Source organism: Hylaeus volcanicus, chromosome 3 (assembly GCF_026283585.1).
Source record: "Hylaeus volcanicus isolate JK05 chromosome 3, UHH_iyHylVolc1.0_haploid, whole genome shotgun sequence".
NCBI classification, from domain to species: domain Eukaryota; kingdom Metazoa; phylum Arthropoda; class Insecta; order Hymenoptera; family Colletidae; genus Hylaeus; species Hylaeus volcanicus.
This window is the reverse complement of record NC_071978.1, coordinates 929,921-949,650: the sequence shown is the minus strand read 5'-3', so window position 1 is coordinate 949,650 and position 19,730 is coordinate 929,921. Positions and strand designations below refer to the sequence as shown.

Genomic DNA, 19,730 nt, shown 5'->3' with positions numbered 1-19,730 from the left:
TCCCTCGGTCTCATCCTGTTCTTCGTGTTCGAGCCTCGAAGGCATAGCGGGGGCAATGTCAAGGTGCTATAAGGCTCGGCGCATCCCTGCTGGTCGGTCATTCCACGCGAAGAAATTCGATCGACTCGCGCCGCCCGCTGACAGAGCATACCAGTCTCGAGTAATTGCCATAACGTCTGGGGTTTGGATCATCGATCGCGATCAACGATGACGAGGTACAGCTTATTCGTGTACGCGTGTGCATTGCTGGTCAGCGTCGAGGCTATCGGTAGATACCAAGGTCTGGAGTTTTTGGAACCTTGCTCTAGAAGGGATCGCAATCTGGAGGGCTGCCTCGCGAGGTCGGCCAACGCACTCACCGAACACTTCCGTCACGGTAAGAAATTTTCTCGCTACAAGATCTTGTGTGCTCTTGAAAATAAAACGACGACTTTCATGGTCGAGCAAGCAACCGTTTTATCCTCGGCAGAACTAAACGAGTAACGTAGCTGCGTGCTATGTACATATGTAGATTATCGGTCACTTTTTGGATAAGAAAATATATGTATTATATTTAGAAACTTATAATCGGGGATGCGGGAATAGAAAATGAATTTAATAGTTGTAAAAATTTGAACGAGACCGAAACTTGATGGATTGAAAACGTTTACTACTACTAGGTCAAATTATTGCTTCGATACTTGGGATTCAACGGTCAAAGAAAGTTCCGCGACAGTAACTTCCACTCGGCAACTTCGAAATCTCGTCGGTGATATACAAAGTTTCTCTGAAAGCCGTAGTTCCGTTTTCCAAAAGTGGGATTCCAGTGTAAAACCCGTCGCGGTGTCACCAAGGGAAAAATACGGAAGTCGAAAGTCGAGAATTACCGATCGCAGGGACCACGTGGTGCCGTTGGAAAAAAAAAAATGAGGAAAAAGAAGTTCGCGGCAAAGAAGCAGGTTATAACGGTGTATTCGAATGGTCACCCAGTGTCCTACATTCCTCGCACTCTACACACGAGAGTCTGATGGAATAGGTTCGCGGCTCTGACGCACCTTGAATAAAACATCGAACGGATTTAAGGCTCAAGGGCTAGCTTTCGTTCAACGACTCGAATCGCTCCTCGCTCGTCTCGATCTTTTCGCTATCCGTGATGCAGTATTCTTGTACAACCACGCTGCGACGTGCGAGCTTAACATTTGTTTCGTTATCGAAACCTGACTACAACGTTACTCTAATTTAATACTATCTATTTGTTGGCGATGTTTGTAGGGTTGCCTCAGTTGGGGTATCCAGAGGTCGAACCTATTATCCTGGACGAACTACACATCGCACTCGGAGGTGGACCCGATGGTTACAGAGCGCAATTCAAAGATGTGGCTGCGAAAGGGGTTTCGTCGTTGCGAGTAACCGGTCTGAGGGCTAGGTTAACCGACGACGAGGTACAGTTGCAGTTGGCTCTGAGTATTCCTAGAATCAGAGCAGCGGCGAAATACAGATCCAGCGGTACTTTAATTCTGGTGAAAGCCAGTGGAGCTGGCGACTATTGGGGCGAATACGGTAAGAAATGAGAACTACATAGTTGCATCTGACTTTAAGAACGTAAATTACTTCAAAGTGACACAGGTGTTTGATTTATATGATATTAGAGCGTCGGACTACTCAGTGAAAGTCGAGAATAGTAAATTAGTTACAGTCAAGTTAGTCACGACATCGAGTATGATTGTACCAGTCCACTACAGTAGATTACTATCATAAATAGGCCAGATGCAGAGCATAATGATTGCCAGTAAAAGTTGCGGTTTCTACTGAAACGTAGTTAACGTGCTATCGGGTTAATCGTTAAGTATAGTAGAAATTAGTTGTACCTGAAATGCGCTACGAGCTCAAGTACCGTGAACGAAGGTCTGCCATTTATGATTCGAATGATAGTCGAACGTTGTACTAAAAAATTGCCGACCGAGTGAAAATACTTGGGTAAAAGTCAAGAGCGTCGCCAACTTTCACCGCCAACGCAATGCAAATTTGTTTGTAAAAGTTTTTGCGTTGCTCTTACCGAGACTATGGCGAAACAGACTGCTGGACGATAGAACCTATACAATTAAAAGCATTAAAATTATCGAGAATTAACGATGACTAAACAATATTAAATTAAACTTGAAAATACAAAAAAGTACTTGTTCATTAAGAGACGAGTCGGTGTCTCGAAGAGCTTAAGTAAGCGTGAAAGTCCAAGGTCTTATAACGGTCTTATGTTTACGTCAACGTCGCCGTCGTCTCTAGAGGAACTGTACTTGATTTCACGGAGATGGTATCATTGACCTCTAATAACTTCGCCTTGTAGTATGCAACGCGCTTTGCATCGTAGTCTACCAACACTCGCAGTTCAAATTACTTTTCATTTATTTGAAAATCTATCTACTTACAGAGGGCGTCAAGGCCAAAGTCTTCATCAGAGCGAAGCCCTTCTTAGTTCAGGGTCGTCGTTACTTGAGGCTGCAGCAACTTAAGATGGATTTTAGCGTACAGAACATTAGAATGGGCGTTGAAAACGTTCGCGATAGCAACGCCATTATACGTAAGTGAACTTTGTCTAAACTCTCTGTATATTAATTGACGAATTATCAAATTATGCAAGCATTATTCAAGACCTCGTCTACCCTAAATTTATTCCATAGTTTATTACTTTTCGCGTATAAAGTATTGTTTTTTATGGATCGTTCTAGTACGGTAACAATTTTCGTAATATTTACGAGACAATCTTATCAATAAGAGATGATGCAAGGTGGCATCGATCAATTTAACCTAACGACGCTTTTTCATTTCCAGTTGCTGCGCTGAATTTGTTCATTAATACTAATAGTCAGGAATTACTTAAGGAGATGAAGCCGGATCTTAGACGGAAATTGGTTCAAGTTATGACGACCTTCGTCGAAAAGATCTTCGCTCAAGTACCATACGACGCTTGGATCATGGATTGAGACGATCAGAATTGCCCCCTGTGCTCTGGTAGTTTTAAGAACGATTCGCATTCATTGTTTCTACGTTGCGTTCTCTGAAACAGGGAGATTTAACAATTCGTTTTCATTGACAGAAATTGCTTTGACAAAGTAGAAATTGCAGTAACGTCGAATACGAAAGAACGAAGGGTTCATAGACGCATAAATCATTAAAATAGTAACAGCTCGCCGCCATTTTTGTTTAGATAAGTTTATCGTCGATAAGTAAGCATTAAAATGTATTTAATTCGACGAGATTCGAGAAGTATGCGTGATAAGAGTCGAATGTTGGATTTGTAATTTTCGAGTTACTACATCTATCGTTGAATGAACATTTATTTTAGTTTTTCCGAGTGTACCTATTCGTTGCACCATTATGACTAATTGAAGACTGAAAAAAAGGCAAGTTATGATAATTGCGAAAATTGTTACTCGATGTTTTTATAAATATGTCTCTGAAAAATGGAGTTCTCGACTATTATAACTTTCCTCAGTTTTTTGCTCTTCAATTTATACAGAACATTGTATCTTGGACGAAACGTACTGCGTGATTTTTAATTAAGTTCTGGTGTTAGAAATTATTCATTTAATGTTACCGAAAGGATGCTATTCTTAATCTTGTAATCATGTAGATATCATTTGTTCAACTTTTATACAAATAACTATCATAAATTATATTTATATATATTGAGCTTCTACTTTTATATATCTATATACAAATATGTACATACACGTATACCATGGTTATTTTCCAACAGATTCAAAGATGTATCGAATATAATCTAGGTGATACTACACACAATAAATCTACTTTTGTTGCCTTTCACGTAGCGTTCGGTCTCTTCTTGCGGCTTCGTTATGCAATAATAGCTACATTATGTGATCTGTTTTGTGACTTGTGTAATTTAACAAACGACGTCTGCCAGTGTGCAACGGTTGAATGTACGAACGTCGTTCGATGGGTGATCGTAAACGATTACACGTTTCCGGAAACTTCAACCTCGGGACGCTTAATTACCCTACATGTCGCTGGCATTTCGTGTGTTTTCTTCCAAGATCTTACATTGAGAATTACGATCCATTTGCAAAATTGATGAATAGCTGGATGACGGTGCAGAATTAGTTAAGTAACGAGATTCGTGTGCTCCATTCAAATTAGAACCCCCTATTTTACATTACGCACAGTTCGATTAGCGATGCCATATGTCACGTGTTTATACGCGTATCAACGCATATAAACATGTGAATTCGCTGACGTATTTTAACATATGCACATAGAAAATCGAAGGGTACTACCGAACTACCATCCCGTGCAATGTGCAGCCGTGTAACCATGTCACGTGAAATAAGGGACACGCGCAATGTCGTAAATTCTAATTTAAATAAATTACCGAAGACCGTTGTTAGTCTTTCAAAAGTATCACAGTGGTTTACCCTATTCAAACCAATAACGTACCATTGACCGACGTAACAATTGATTTACCATTATTCGACGGAATAATTAGTACAAGAACGTCATGCATATGCTGTAATAATCAACAAGAAATCAAAGCTAAACCTCTTTTTATCATTATCGGATTCAGATGATAAAATACGGTAAAGTTTATGATTTGTGCTAACTATTACGCATAATTTTCGATTATGGAAACGTTCCACACGCGCCGCGCCGTGAACGCGTGCAAAAGCCGTTTCTATACCTGAAAGCGGTAGTCACCCACACTAACCAAGTACAAAGAGTGGAGAGGTTCGGTACCTTGACCCTGTCCTTCGACATCGTCGAGTATCGCGAACAGCGATGACGCGTTTGCTGGTTTTTCGTTTGCTCGCGTCCTCTTCTCCGGAGCAAAAAATATATAAAGGAAGAAGATGGACAAACATTGGTGGAAAGACGATACGCAGCTGGAATATTAGATGGAAGAAACGATTCTTCCTGTTTGACAACGTGACCGAGAGAGACGAAGGGAATCTCACGAACCGGGTTTCCCTCGACCTCTACTTCCACGAAATTTTCGTCGTTGAATTTTACAACGCTCGCCAGCCAGTAACGTTATTCCTTTGTCCTTTGATGTTGCTTACAATTTCTCTGTCACTGGTTAATCTTAGTATTTTATACTATAAAACAAACTATAATTTTTATCGAACGAATAAAAGATGAAAACTTGCTTATCTTTTGTAGGATATATGAAATTTCTGTTTAAAGCTGTCATAGAACGCGCGCGTGCAAACACGTACTTACACAGCGAACGGCCAAGAACGTTGATGTGGGGCATGCGACACGATCACATGCTCAGAATTCAAGATTTGATCCTTCACAGTGATCTGGCAGATCTTAGACGGTGTGGCTGGTATCGTCGAATGAAGAACATTGACCAGAGAGGGGAGAGATGAAGAACTATAAGGACTTGGGGCTGGCCTCTGCATTATCCATTTCTACACCAGCCACCTGATCATTCGCGGGTGACAGCCCTGACGATTTCTGCTTCGCGATCCAAGTATCTTCATTCGTGATTTTCATTCGGTTTTGATTCTCCCGCCAGCTTTATCGAGAACAAATGATGAAGATCATTCTCACAGGATTAGTCGTCGCGACGATTTTCAACGTTGCATCTGCTCGTGATTTGCGTAAGTGACATTTTTACACGTTTCTTCGTTTATTTTGTACTTCAATTTCATCCAAAAATGGAGATCTAGTTGCGGATGTGATATCGAGTAATTGTTAATACATAGTTGTTAAAATGAACAAGCCAAGGACGCGTCGATCGCTTATTTTCTTTAAACCGTGCGTAACTATGTGTGGAGGTAATGATGATCATGTACATAATTACAAATCTAGCGATATGTAAGCATTTATGCCTGCATCATTGAGAATTTCTCGATAATAACTACGTTTTATGGAAACTACGAATGAATAATTATTTTGAATGATTCACGCCATTCAACAGGCCCATCTTAATTCATAACAATGCGATGACATTACAGCCGAGTTCCTTCATGTTTGTAAGAGGAACGATCCGAATCTGAGCAACTGTATCAAGAGCAGCGTAGAGAACTTCAGACCGTACTTAGTAAATGGGCTTGCGGATTACAATATACCTTCTTTGGAGCCTTTATTGTTGAATGAGTTGGTGGCTGCTCCGGGAAACACTATTAAACTGAAGTTGAGGAACGTTCGCGTCTACGGCGCCAGTAACTTCACCGTCTCCAGATTGAAGTAAGTTGTATTACAATTAAATAAGTTTACAAATGCTTATTATGGAAAAAGGTAGCTCTCTGTATAGCAGTGAATAAATTAAATTGTAACATTTGACATTCTGATGTTGAGAGAACGAAACTGTAAACAAACCGTATGTTCTGTGATGAAGTGTAACTAAATACGCTCGTATGTTAAATTAAACGGACGGTAATTTGTACAACGATCCGTCTAAAAATGCTATTTAGACTCGAAGAAGACGTTCAGTGTTCAAGAACCTTCACGAAAGTGAAGGGTAAGTCAAGGACGATCGAGCCAACTACGAATCACCGGCTAAATTTAAACGCAAAATCAATGCCCTCCCTTTCCCGAAGGTTACACTGAAATTACAATTCTCGTCGAGTGCAGTAGTTCACATCAAGAAACACTGTTCCAGAAGAAGGCTGAGTGTGCAGCTCCCGGGGTCAAAAAGTCGTACATTTCCCATTTATTTATTTTATTAAAAAAAAAAAAAAAAAAGAAGAACGTCCTGGTCACATTGGTCTGCAGACAGTTGCCCGGTGTTTGTGATACCGTGTACCCACAGAAAAAGTTGTAGCTTATCTGATTCTGAAGAATTGAAGAAGGAAAGTCGAAAAAAAGCAATCCGATCGCGTCAGATACGGATTAGTTATTGTGCTCGAGAATCCTGTTTCGAGATTTTTTTTCCAGATGGAGATGCTTTCGATCGTTGATTAGGAAAATAAATATTCATGAGAAAACAGGCTTAGTACCTTTGAATTTGTAAATGTCGAACAATGCATCACTTTGCATAAAATTGACGTCAATCCAAAATTCGCCTCCAAATAAGAAAAAGTTGTAGGAGAATGGTTTCTAGAGAGCCTATCGAATTATGCAGATTGTATCGTAGCAACTACGGCGATACATGTGATTGTATTCCGGATGAAGTAGCGCAAACGACACCGCGGTGATTGATTCTCCGCCGAATCATAAATAAGCGAAATAACGACGATAGTAGAAGAGGTCTCGACCGTTTGTATTCCGTGTGCACGCCAGGTAGATAATGACCGTGACACGAACTTCTGAAATACGAGCTGGAAACGATCGGTATGGCACGCGCGACACACGAATTATAAAAAGAAGCGGTCATCTGTAGTATCGTAGACGAGAAATACGATACACCGGACGTACAATGGAACTTTTTATCCGACGACTAGGGCTGTTACGAAATGAATAACTGAAATTTATGCGAGGAATAGGAGAAAAGAAAACAAGTGTCTGGGATACTTTGAACACAGGGAGGAAAGATAAGTACGTCGTGATAGTCAATTAGGGAGATCAAGGGGGACTGAGAAAGGAGGACAAAAAATGACGTGACCGATAGAGAATGCGAAGTCGTAAGTAAACAGTGCGACAGGGTTAGAGACGCGATGCGAGAAAGACCAATTAGCCAATACCAATTAGAAAAATGGCTCTGTTGACTGGCAGTTAGTTTTAATCAGACTTTTTATGGAATCCTTAATTCGAATGACATTTTACTTTACCTCAAACTAGTAACACTACTCGAGATTTATTAGGCCTAATCGCAGCATATACGTAATTTACGAGCGATTTTTCGTTTTTTCCGCAGAGCCAATTTGGACACGTTACGCTTCGTGGTCGAACTGAACTTCAAGAGCCTCTCCATCGAAAGCGATTACGACATTGACGGAAAAGTGATACTGCTGCGTCTCAAAGGATCAGGCCCGATGACAGGAAACTTCACGAATTGCAAAGGACTCGTCAAGCTGCGGGCGAATGTGGAGCAGCGAGAGGATGGGAATAATTACGTGAAAATTGTAAACTTCGACACGAAGATCTCGGTAGGTCAAGGACATTTGACGCTGCAGAATCTTTTCGGTGGCGATCCTATCCTCGGCGACGCTATCAACGTGGCCATCAACAGTAACTTCAACGACTTCATCAAAGAATTGCAACCGTCCCTCGAAAGCGCCATATCGAGCACATTCCTCAAGCTCGCGAATAGTATTCTCGGACAATTCACTTATGAACTGCTTTTCCCGCTTGCGTAGGAAACCTCGCGAGCTTGGATAAATTCAAGTGTCAGTTGTTGGTTCATCGATGTTATTGCACCGAGACTTGCGTGCGTTATACACTGCTTAACGCTTCAACTACCGACCTATTTAGAAACTGTCAAGTTAGGAAAGGATTTTTTACATTAGCTATGCGTATTAATTACATATATTACAAATAGCGATCTAGGGCGACACTAATTTCTCCATACTGTTACTAACTTTGCCAACAGAAATTAAATAGGCTCTCGGTAGACGAAGCGTTGAATGTAAATTTCGCAACGCGTTCGAGATTTGATGCACAACACGCAGCACGACATTTTTCTTCGCTTTGATGAAAATCGAAAATATATAAACTTTACAAGCACTTCTATCGTATCGCAATGCATACTAATATCTTCATTCTCGACGCGCGAGCTAAGTAAGTGTATTAACTGCGGTACGAAAATATTTCATGTTCCTACATAAACTACTTCCAAGATCGAATCGAATCGAATCGCACTCTGTATAAATACACATAAATAAAAATTTAGTGCAAACGATGGTGCGTGTATCGATATATAATATTTTATTTAAAATTTTATAATTTGTTTCGTTTATAATTTTATTCGTATTTTAGAAGTGTAGCATAAACTCTGCGTTCCCTGCTTTACAACGAACAGGTTTGTTTTTCCCAGTGAGAACTGTGAAACAAAAATTGAAAATATTATGAATTGTTTTCTAGCGTTGATAAAAAAACGATTTACGTGATTTCGATGGTCGGTCGATAAAACTTCAAGTATTTCTACGAATACTCGTCGCGATACTTTTGCAATCTCGGTTATTCTCGATCGGGGAAGAGCTCGTCGAAAGTGAAATGCTTGCAGATCTTGTTGGCTGAATCGAGACACATCTGGGAAATAAAGCGTTCCAAGTTAGGCTTGGTGGCCTCCAAGATTTCCTGATGACTGCTACCCAGTGCCTGAGTAATTGCTTCTTGCAGAGTTTTGTCGACGTTTGATGCCTCGAATTTAGCTGTAAAATCTTTTACGTCCAGCTGCGTCTTCATCGACGAGAAGTACATGTATTTCTTGCCGTTTCGTTCGATTATCGAGTACTTCATGTGCACTTTTACTAGGACGTTGTCTGTAACAGATCGTTGCGTTCCTCTATCAGCGCTACTTATTAACTTACCCTTATATACATTAACATATAACGTAACTACCTATGCCCACGAACCTTAAGTCTAATTGCAAGAGTAGTCGTCACACCTTGAACAAGAAATTAATCGGTGCTGTACTCACCTGCAGAAAGATTAATCGGACCTTCTCCGGAGATCGGCACCAAGATCTTAGCAGTGACGCTGTAAGATGCATCCATCTGGATTTTGTCGTAACGGAGGACAACGTCTAGAGTCTGCTTCTCCAAGTCCATGTGGAGAAAGTCTATATGATAAACGTCGAGTCCGTGCAATTTGACGTCCGATCCAGTCGCTTGAATGTTCGGTATGTCCGTGAGCTTTACCGTACCGATTATCAAAGGATCCGTAGGCGGAATGTCGAATTCGGGGATTCCGTTGCGAAGTTTCGGAGCCAAAGCTTCCACGCTTTTAATAATGCACTCGTCGAGGTGTGGATTTTTGGCGCCACATACGTGGATGTAGTCGGCTGAAAAATTAATTCAATTTTACTTTTTTCGGCCTATAGAAGAACAACTGTTTGCACGAACACGGAATCGTGTACAAAAACAAGCTGTTTAATGGAACGACGGAGGAACCTGTTTTCATAGGAAACACAAAAGAAGCTAGCCTGGCCGAAGAGTAAGAGTAAATAACTTTAGTTCGATACAGAATAACGTTGTTTGATTTTGTAGTACATATCTCAGAATTATTACTTGATCTTTGGGCACGAGGAAATATTTGCGATGAAAACAAGTGTCGTGCATTGTATTACGTTCAACACAAACATAGAGTGTGTACCTATAATTCCAAGAATCTTAGGATTTAATATTATTAATAGTTTTGCAATTCAGTATAGTAAATACTGAAATATTAATCACAATTTTTTGGAATTATTTAGTGTTTTCATAGTGGTTTCATTTCTTTAAATGTTTGAAGCAACTCATTGTTTGTTCTCTGCTATCAGCTGACTCTCGTAAGCTACAAGGAAGCATTTAGATGATAATTATAACTTGCTATTCGATGACAGTATCTTATCGACAAAATTAACAACTATTAATATTAATATTTTGTCGAATGGCAACTTGAAGAAATCTCAGCGTGTATCAGTGCTATTCCTTATCATTCGTATAAATTCGAGACGGGAATACTAATTATCGCAAACAGATGTTCATTAAAAATTGTTATCGATATAGATTGTTTGCGATTCCACTTTCGTTTAGAATCATTCTAAGAAGGTATCCTGGTTTTCGATAGTTTCCGTGTTCCACGACCTTGTGCACCGTTATTGCTGACATTTATAGTCATTCATAGACATATCTAACGCGTAATTCCCTTTATCGTCAAGATTCGCGGCTGGATTATAAATATTTATTATTACACTTGGCTGAATACCATAACACTTGGGTGTGTATAGTATCTGATTAGCGTCTCTAGGTAAAACTTGTTTACGCAAACATAACTATTTTTCCAGAGTTTAGTTTTGCATCATCCCTTGTTTTAATCGTAAATTATTTCGAGTTTTAAATATGGTGCTCTCCTAAATCCGGAATTGGCAAACAGGAAAGATATTACGTGTTACTTACATAAAAAATTGTTAGAACTTGGATGGATTGTACCGTTAAACCGTATCATTTATTTCGATCATTAGAAAATTCTCTCGAAAGGAACAAATTTGAAAATGTAGTTCGTAACTAGTTTAAAGCAAAGAAAAAGTATTTGACAAAGCACTACTCACGGACTTTGGCGGTCGCGAAACCCACGACTATCGCGAGGAAGAGCAGCTCCTTGGAGAACATCTTGGACCGAGATTTTTTCCGTTCACGGAATCGAAACTAATGCGATCCTCGCTATTGTGCACAGATCGACACTGATCCTTGGTCATCAAGTAAGCTCATATATATACTTTCGCGGATAACAGTGTGTTGCAGGAGGAACAATACTGAATCACCTGTGCCTGAGTCTGTGATTGTTGAACATCTACACAGGATGTATATTCATTCCTCTATAAACGTCTGTTTTTCCCACCAAGTCTGAAATGTGGATGTGTTGCTTAGAAGGAGGGGAAGATTCTGAGAAATCAGTCGGTGCGTCAGATCGTTTAAATATGTTTTTAGTTGCTAATTGAATCTGCTCCCGAGATTGAATTACATCATTGATACAAAGTTATAATCGTTCCGGTTACGAGCACTGGTTAAATAGAAGATAGAACACGTACTCCAATGGTTTCAGGAAATTAACAAATTTGCTTGTTTATAATTGGACTTGAGTCGAAGTCAAAAATCGCGATTAAAATTAATGAGATAATCGAAGCAATTATGAAACGAGAATAGATTTTCTACCGATCTGGAAATGTTTGCCCGCGAGATGTATGAGTCATTAGAAATTATTTGGACATCACGTATAAAGTTGTAATATATAATTATATGATGAAAATTAAAACGTTTTCATGTGTTGCATAAACTAATCGAACGCCTTGCAGACACGATGATTTTATGTGTAATTTCTGTGACGCACACGATTCGCTCCGTATTAAAGTATCATCGGCACCATCGGAATAAATTAAGTATAATTACCGTCACAACATTCTCGTTCTTTCAACGTTTGCAATGGGATTGATCGACTATCATTTTCTGTGACACGTTTTTCATCGGTATACGCTAGCCGGCAAGAATCGTCGGTGCAGTATTCGACGCGAGGCAATGTCGATCATTGATGTTGCGACATCTTTCCACAAAGTGGCTCGCCGATGTTGGATCGGTGATTAGGTCTGCTCGCATATTTTGTTCCGGATCGTAGGATTTCGGGTCGGTCTGACGTTGATCACGCCTTTGGAACTTTCGCTAATCTTAACGGTCTCGTAAAAATTGCGGAAATTGGCGTGAACAAGTTTTTACTCGCAACGTAAATTCACGGCGTAGTAAAAGGAAGAATGCTGGCTCCCCGGATCGTGCGAATTAGCGGTCGTTGCGTCGCTACGTCTATCATTTTTCGCGCCTTTAATCGCGATCTCCGATTATCCAGCGTCCGACAACTCTCGACACTCCGTCAAACACGAAAATTGATTTCCGCGTTGGACTGCTGCCGATTATCTAGAATTTCCTAAAATCTGCGTACTCGAAAGTACGATACTTTGTCGAAGGACCCGTAAAGAATTTTTCCAGGTAAATCTAGTTAATTTCTACTCACTTGTTAAACGTAGAAAATCAACTGACGTTACGCTTTTCTCTAAAATTACTGTACTACCCGAGAGGGCTGATTATCCGAATGTTTTTTCCATTTATTAGTTTCGTTGCTTAACGCGAAATTCCATGCAAAGTTCCGTCGGCGTCGTTCGTTTAGAAACACGGTAATTCCCGTTTTCAAGCGACAAAATCGGTGAATTTGCTTGAAAGCGGGATAGGTAGCAATTTTTCTCTCTCCCATCCCTCTCCGAAGCTCGCTTAGCCGCTGCATAAATCTCTCGTCGGTCAACGCTATTAACGTCCACGGGAATTACATAAAGTTACAGTAACGCTGTTGACATTAACTCCGCGATTTGGCAAATCCAGTGATTCTTAATCACAGCGCCGTGAAGACGCGTTGCACTGCGTTGCGATTGTTGGCAACGGATCCGTTGAATCTTTAAGTGAAATTGTCCCGTGAGTTTAAAAAGGTAAAGAACCACTGACCTAATGCCTCCGCCGCGGGCACGGCCGTGCACGAGTGCACCGAACACCGCGAGCTCGTCGTCTCGTTTGCTCCTGGTGTTTCGCAATTCGTCGATCGGGTTCAAATTCTTGCGTGAACTAGTCTCTTGCCAGAACTAGTTCTCAAAGGGCGATAATTAACGGTTGATTTTACGCAAAGTCGAATAGTTACGCCAATGACGACGTTATCGACGACTGCTCGTAAGTTCGTAGACTTGAACAAACTTGCAAAGTCGTTAATTAAAGACGGACAAGTAGCAACTCGAATACAGGTAGGAAGCAGGTGTTTTATTGCCAGAGTCGGCGATTGTGAGCGGTTACGTGTGAAAATCTTATTAGGCATCGTAAATCAATAGACCTTGCTTGTAAAAGATACGATAGCGTCGCATATATTAATTACTGGGAGAGTAGAAAAGAAACTGTACGCGGAATAGAAAATGAAAAGCCTAGATTATAGGCTTATCGTCGATAACTAACGTTTTCGCGAAGCCACATCATCTTTTATCCTTTTATTCGTTTACTTTCATTGTTGTTTGTTTCTAATTTAATAGTTTTTTTCCGAACAGGTCCATCATTACCTTTGGCTCGGCTGTTACGTCGCAAAAAATATCCGCCTAACAGAAATTAGTTTACGAGTAGCTTTCATTTACTTACTTTCTCCGTTTATCGTTTTTCATTCACCGTGGCTTTGCGATTTGCCGTTACCTTTGGACATCTTCTACGCTGCAAACGATGTGGATGCGACATAAATTAGCCTATGACACAATGTCCGCTATTAGTTGTGCAAAATTATCCGTCATCTTCTTTAAACACTTTCCACGTTCTTGCTAAATATACGGATCTAATACGAGTCAGCCTACGAAATCATTTTGCGATCTAAGGATTGCTATACTCTTCTTTACCTTGACGGTAGCTTGATAATAATTACTTACTGTTACGTGCGATTCTCATTACTTTCGTGAAATTCTCACGAGACACGGAACTCCGAGGTGTTTATTATCATGGTCATTCGTTGAAGTTCATCAAGGAAAGATTATCCAAGTGCTCGGTAAGTTGAATAAATTCAGAAGAGAAAAAGAACTCGATGAAAATTTTATTCTGTTCCGAGCCCCATGCAAAGCGTTGGTTGGTACTGGCGGGAAATCCATCAGGGAAGGCGGGTGAAACTCGCCAGTCGCCTAACTCGACGTAGATCGACACCTGCACCGTTCTCCAGACGCTAGTTCTGCTTAGCGAGGGGCTGGACCAATGACCGACAAGTGGCACGAGGTAATCAGCATGCCGAATGCGATAAAGCAATCCCTGCTGTTCGCTAGGGGGATCGCGGGTTAACATATCATCCCCGTCTTTCGATCGGTTAGTCGCCAAGAACCTTCCGATCGGCCGCGATGTGCGCTCTTCTTGCTCGCGTTTGGTATGCAACAGTCGTTTCACTCTCCGTTCTGTTCTTCTCAAGTTACGGATCTCCATTTCCAGTAGATAGATTCCTTCCTCCCAATAGTTGTCGAAAACAAGGGAGAATTTAACACGATATACGTTTTTGTCAATCGTGATTTACTATCAGACATGTGTCGATGTTGTTAGATGATTTCAGTGGGATTTTTAGTTTCTTTTGGGATCAATTTTCTAGCGTAAAGCATGCGAGGTTGACACGCGTGATTGTAACTGTTCCGTGTAAAATGAAACGCAGAGTTGCACGATCCTGCAGAGCAAAATGAAAAGTGTCGAATTTTTGTTTCAATGTTTTCATCGGTACGATCAGGGTGTGCGTTTACAAGCCATAGTTCTACACAACACCCCGAGGATTGTATGAAAAATTTTCATCAAAATTCATTAACTATATACTTCTCTGAATTACAAATGCTACGAGCAAAAACATTTTCCTGTGCGCAAGGGTTGATACAGTTTTACCCCGACTCGTTATCGATACCGTTTAAATGATTAGTAATCGTAAAACACGGAAGTGTTTGCGAGACACGAAAGTCTCGCAAACCGCAGGCAAACATTTCGCGGTTAGGGAATGCATCGGTGTTGCAACAACATACTTGAAATGAGTCAGGTCAAGACTGTATCATAAATAGCGAATGCATCGTAACAAATTAATACATTTTTCAAGCGAATAATTACGATTTTTAAACACATTGTCAACCTTAGCCCCACCGTGATTCACCAACCAGTAAATTAGACGAACGACAAAAGTATTCGTATCCGGGTATTAACGTAATAAAATGAGATTTTTAAAAATTACCACAATCGTGAGTGCGTTTAGCGTTATGTAAAGATTGGAAACATATTTATCGCTTCATTGGCAGTCAGCCTTGTCACTATTCGTTTAAAGAGCACTACAAATATACTTATACTCGTGAAATCCTGCATTTCCCGTTCTTCGTCCGATAAATTTCATTTTTAAAATCACTACAATTACTTTAATCAGAAATACCGAGGTATGGAAATTTTAGTCTAGTCAGTTAGTCATCTAAATGTCGATAGTTTTGCGTTGAGAAATGACAATTAACAATTAACGTTCTGTCTTCTTTTTCTAGCCTAACGGCGATTCTGGCTTGCGCGGTCTCTGCCGTTTTACGTGAGTATCGTCAAAAAAGTACCAAGTACTAAAGTACCAAGATCTGGTCGCTCGTACGGAGACGTGGACGTTAATGATTCTTACGAAATTTTGGCTCGCTATCGGTGATACACTAACGAGACGGTGCAAAATCTTTAGTATCACTTTCGGTTTTACAACGCGAATCCATTCGTGCCCTTGAATTTCGCTCAGGACGAAATCAAGGTCTCGAATACGGTGCACCCTAAACATCCCGGTTCCCAAAGACTATCGATATCAACGAATTAGTTAGTAAAAGTGATTCGAAAGTTTAACAAGTTAATTTGCATAACCTGCTAGCAGCGGTGGTATCGTAAACGACGCGAGCTTCTTTTGTCTTCTGGAAGATGTAGATATTTCAATACTCGACATGCATAAATAACACGTTGCATTTCCGCTTCATACTATAGACTGTTCTTTTACATGCGGCTACCTCGATTCTGTTTTCCATTTAAAAGCAAGTTTCGTTTATGGATGAATGATAGGTGCAATTAACAACATTGTTTTTGTATGCAGCGCCTTATATAAAACCGTGCAAGAAGAGCGATCCAGATATTAACAGATGCATCGCAAGGTCTATCGACCAGCTTCGCGACAAACTAGCTGCTGGAATTCCAGAACTGGATGCGCCAGCTATAGAACCTTTACATCTGAAGCAAATTCGTCTGTCTCGAGGACCATCTGGGGCGAGGCTCGACGTAAACCTCACAGACCTGCGGGTAAATCACACGTTTAGCCAACTCTTGGAATAGCGACTCCACTTTCTCTTCGAACGATGGAGCTTGAATGAATGCTGACGTAGTGTTCGGTGGTAGAGATGGGGTCATGCATGGTACGAGTTTCCTCCAAACAGATTAGTATCACCCCCTACCATCTCTCCCTCCCCCGTTTAAACAAATTTGTTGCCAGTTAAAAGATCATCATCCCTTCGCAAGTACCGTTTAAGGAGCCTTTTCTAAACTGATTTTGTTGCGTCTTGAACATAGGTTTCGGGTCCATCCTTGTTCAAAATTCACAACCTCAAAGCAGATGTTGAGAACGTGAAATTCACCTTCAAGGTGACCTTTGATAAACTGACCTTTCAAGGGAAGTATCAGATAGACGCGAGGATCCTCTTGTTGAGGCTGACGGGAGACGGAGATCTGACTGGGAGCTTTGGTAAGATATTTGACCAAAGACATCTATTCCATTAAAATTGTAATAATCCCGAGTTGAAGTGAATTTTATGACGTTGCAAGATATTTTAGAAACGTTGAAACGCTAATCGTCATTATACTTGCAAATACATATTTTTTGCTACTCAGCTGAACAGAAATTTGCATGTCACTACATTCAATCGATCAAACAATGTTCTTCTTTTTTTCAAGAATCAACCATCCTTAAACGAATTCCACGATTCAACATACTTCAAAGTCATTCTGTCGTATCTCAATTAATTAAACATTGATTAATTCTGGCGTGTGTGTAATACTTCAAAATTTCTCATAGATGATATATGCTATAAAAACAGAGATACTACACAAGAAACTCTGAATCCTGTTCAAAGATCACTATACGTGTGTTCCCAGGAGTTCTTTTGACTTTTAAACAATGCTTCAGCAGTCGGCGCTTAAATATTGTCCGACCTGCGCTATCCTACTGGAGTAACGGCTAATTAATTTCTTATTCGTTCCATTTACTTACTTTTTCAGACAACTACGACTCCGATGTTGTTTTAAGAGCCCGCAAAGTCTTCAGAGACAACGATACGTACCTCAACTTCGAAAAGATGAAGATAACGATCAAAATTGGCAGGACCAATTTGCACTTGAGTAATCTATTCGGTGGAGATACGGTTTTAGGTGAGTCAGTGTTTGTTTAACGTCCTTTTCAGTTCGTTATTAAAAGTAATAAGATACAAAAAAATAATTTAAAATATTGTCGATAATTGTAGAGCGCAGTGACGCCATCTGTGGCAAAACGCCCAAGCTTGTCGAGAAATAGTACCGAGTACCGCTAGATGGCGACCTATGACTCTGTAAATACCGACAACGAAGTTTCATTCTTTTTTGTTACTATTTACATAGAATTTAAGTTTTGCTCGATGTATTTTAATGATGCAAAGCTTCTACTGTCCTCGCGAGAGTATTATTCAATGTAATAAAGTAAACAAACTGATGAAAAAAATTCTCGATAATCTGTAACGAGTGGCGCCATCGGTGGGAAAGCGCCCGAACTTCTTGAGAAATAGTACTAGTTTTTCAACGCTAGATGGCGCTATCAATTAATGGTTACCGACAATGTTTTAATTATTTAATTTAGTTGATAGCATTGCATTATTTATAGAGCAAAGCTTAGATTCTATGCTTTTCGTGGTATAAAACCGTGTATATACGCAAGTAATAATAAGATATAAACAAAATTTTATTTACAGTATTTCTAGCGCGAAGTGGCGCCATCTAGCGTTTAAAATGAGGTACTATTTCTCGACAAACTTGGACGTTTACCCACGGATGGCGCCACTGCGTTGTAGAATTATCGACAATTTTTTTATCGGTTTATTTAATTTATTACGTTCAATAGCGCATTTGTAAAGACATTAGGAACTTTGCAGTATTAAAATACACCGAGCAGAACGTTTCTTTTTCTGTAAATAATAACAAAAAGAAATAAAATTTCATTGTCGGTATTTACTGAATGATATGGTGCCACCTATCGTTTGAAAATTGCTACTATTTCTCGATGAACTTTGGCGTTTTCCCACTGATGGCGCCACTAAATTAAAAAAAAAATTTCAATTATTTATTTATATAAATACATTTCGCAAAGTCTACGCGTCATAGTAATAGGAGATTGATATACGATAAAAGTATTACATATTTTTTTAATTGTTTTCACGTACGATTAGCTGCTGCCAGCCACGAATTGTTGAACAACAACAACGCGTTAATCCTTGATGAAATAACACCGGTGCTGGAGACATCGTTGGCGGATCTTTTCACGAACGTCGCAAACAAGATCACCAAGTCTTTCACCTACAAGGAACTCTTCCCCGATGACTAAACGACGCGTGATTGCGCTGCGTGTTGCTTATTTCAAAGATATTCATTTCGTCGTGTTGCTACGACTTGGTACCTTTCCTTGCAAATGCTCGGACATATCATACATGCGCGAGTAGAATAACGGTACCGAGCATTTCACGCAAAATTGCCTTTTCTTCGTCAAGATAAAAAGTGAAATTCGTAATAACTACAAATTTAAAAAAAAAAAAACGAAGATTTTCTTCGAACAGATGGTAGTTTTCAAATTATACTTTTTGACGAATCTTAAACTTTATCAGTTATACAAGAATCGTCTATTCTATGTAACATTCGACTGTAAGTTGAAACTATCGAATATTCAACGAATTGAAACTTGATCCGCCTAAAGTAACGGGTTAAGGAATTTATTTTTTGTTTTGTTGTTTACAGTTCCGATTCAATTTATGTAACATTCCGTTATATAACGTCTGATCGAACATGTTTACGATTAAAACGTAGTAAGTGTCTGCGAGTTTTATTTATGATGGAATAAAATCAAGAGAAATTACTTATAATATGTTTATTAAATTCGTTACAAGTATCTAAAAGTACCGAATATTAAACGAGGAATCGTGCGAGCACAAAATGTAACGGTATCGAGTAATAACAGATAATTAGAATAATGAATAAATAATTATTTGAGCGTAGGTCACGCAAATCCTATACATTCGTATTCTTATTCATCGATAACAAAGTAAAAAATCTACACTTTCTTTCCTATACGCACATACCGCGCATGTACATAAATTATACTTAGCTTCAAAGTAGACAGCTTTCTTGCATTCAACAGAATTTTGAAATTAAAAGCGATTATCACCGGTCGATTAATCGGGCGGAAACGAGCAAAATTTTATTCGAACAAGAGATTGCGAATAAAGTGAACGATGCGCGTTGGTTTCATTTGGAATCAAATTTCCTCGTCTCTGTTCGGCAAAGACGGCACGGTAGGGAACGACTCGGTCCTACAGGATAACGAGAAGAGGA

General features: G+C 39.8%; 3 protein-coding genes across 3 annotated transcripts; 2 read left to right on the top strand and 1 right to left on the bottom strand.

The window, feature by feature from the left end:
* Nucleotides 1-4: 4 nt before the first annotated feature.
* LOC128873182 (protein takeout) lies at nt 5-2,960 on the top strand. The gene is made up of 4 exons (XM_054116552.1): nt 5-376; nt 1,252-1,539; nt 2,408-2,557; nt 2,809-2,960. Exons 1-4 carry the CDS (start codon nt 208-210, stop codon nt 2,958-2,960), a joined length of 759 nt encoding a protein of 252 aa, XP_053972527.1. The 5' UTR covers nt 5-207.
* Nucleotides 2,961-5,382: 2,422 nt separating this feature from the next.
* Nucleotides 5,383-19,726, top strand: LOC128873474 (uncharacterized). The gene is made up of 10 exons (XM_054117079.1): nt 5,383-5,600; nt 5,958-6,189; nt 7,799-8,236; nt 11,260-11,284; nt 12,493-12,560; nt 15,629-15,669; nt 16,204-16,406; nt 16,674-16,845; nt 17,379-17,528; nt 18,575-19,726. Exons 1-10 carry the CDS (start codon nt 5,531-5,533, stop codon nt 18,727-18,729), a joined length of 1,554 nt encoding a protein of 517 aa, XP_053973054.1. The 5' UTR covers nt 5,383-5,530; the 3' UTR covers nt 18,730-19,726.
* LOC128873186 (putative beta-carotene-binding protein) lies at nt 8,792-11,366 on the bottom strand. Its single transcript, XM_054116559.1, has 3 exons — nt 11,135-11,366; nt 9,524-9,886; nt 8,792-9,365 (listed from the first exon to the last, which is right to left on the bottom strand). The coding sequence occupies exons 1-3, from the start codon at nt 11,193-11,195 to the stop codon at nt 9,061-9,063; spliced, it is 729 nt and encodes a 242-aa protein (XP_053972534.1). The 5' UTR covers nt 11,196-11,366; the 3' UTR covers nt 8,792-9,060.
* Nucleotides 19,727-19,730: the final 4 nt, after the last annotated feature.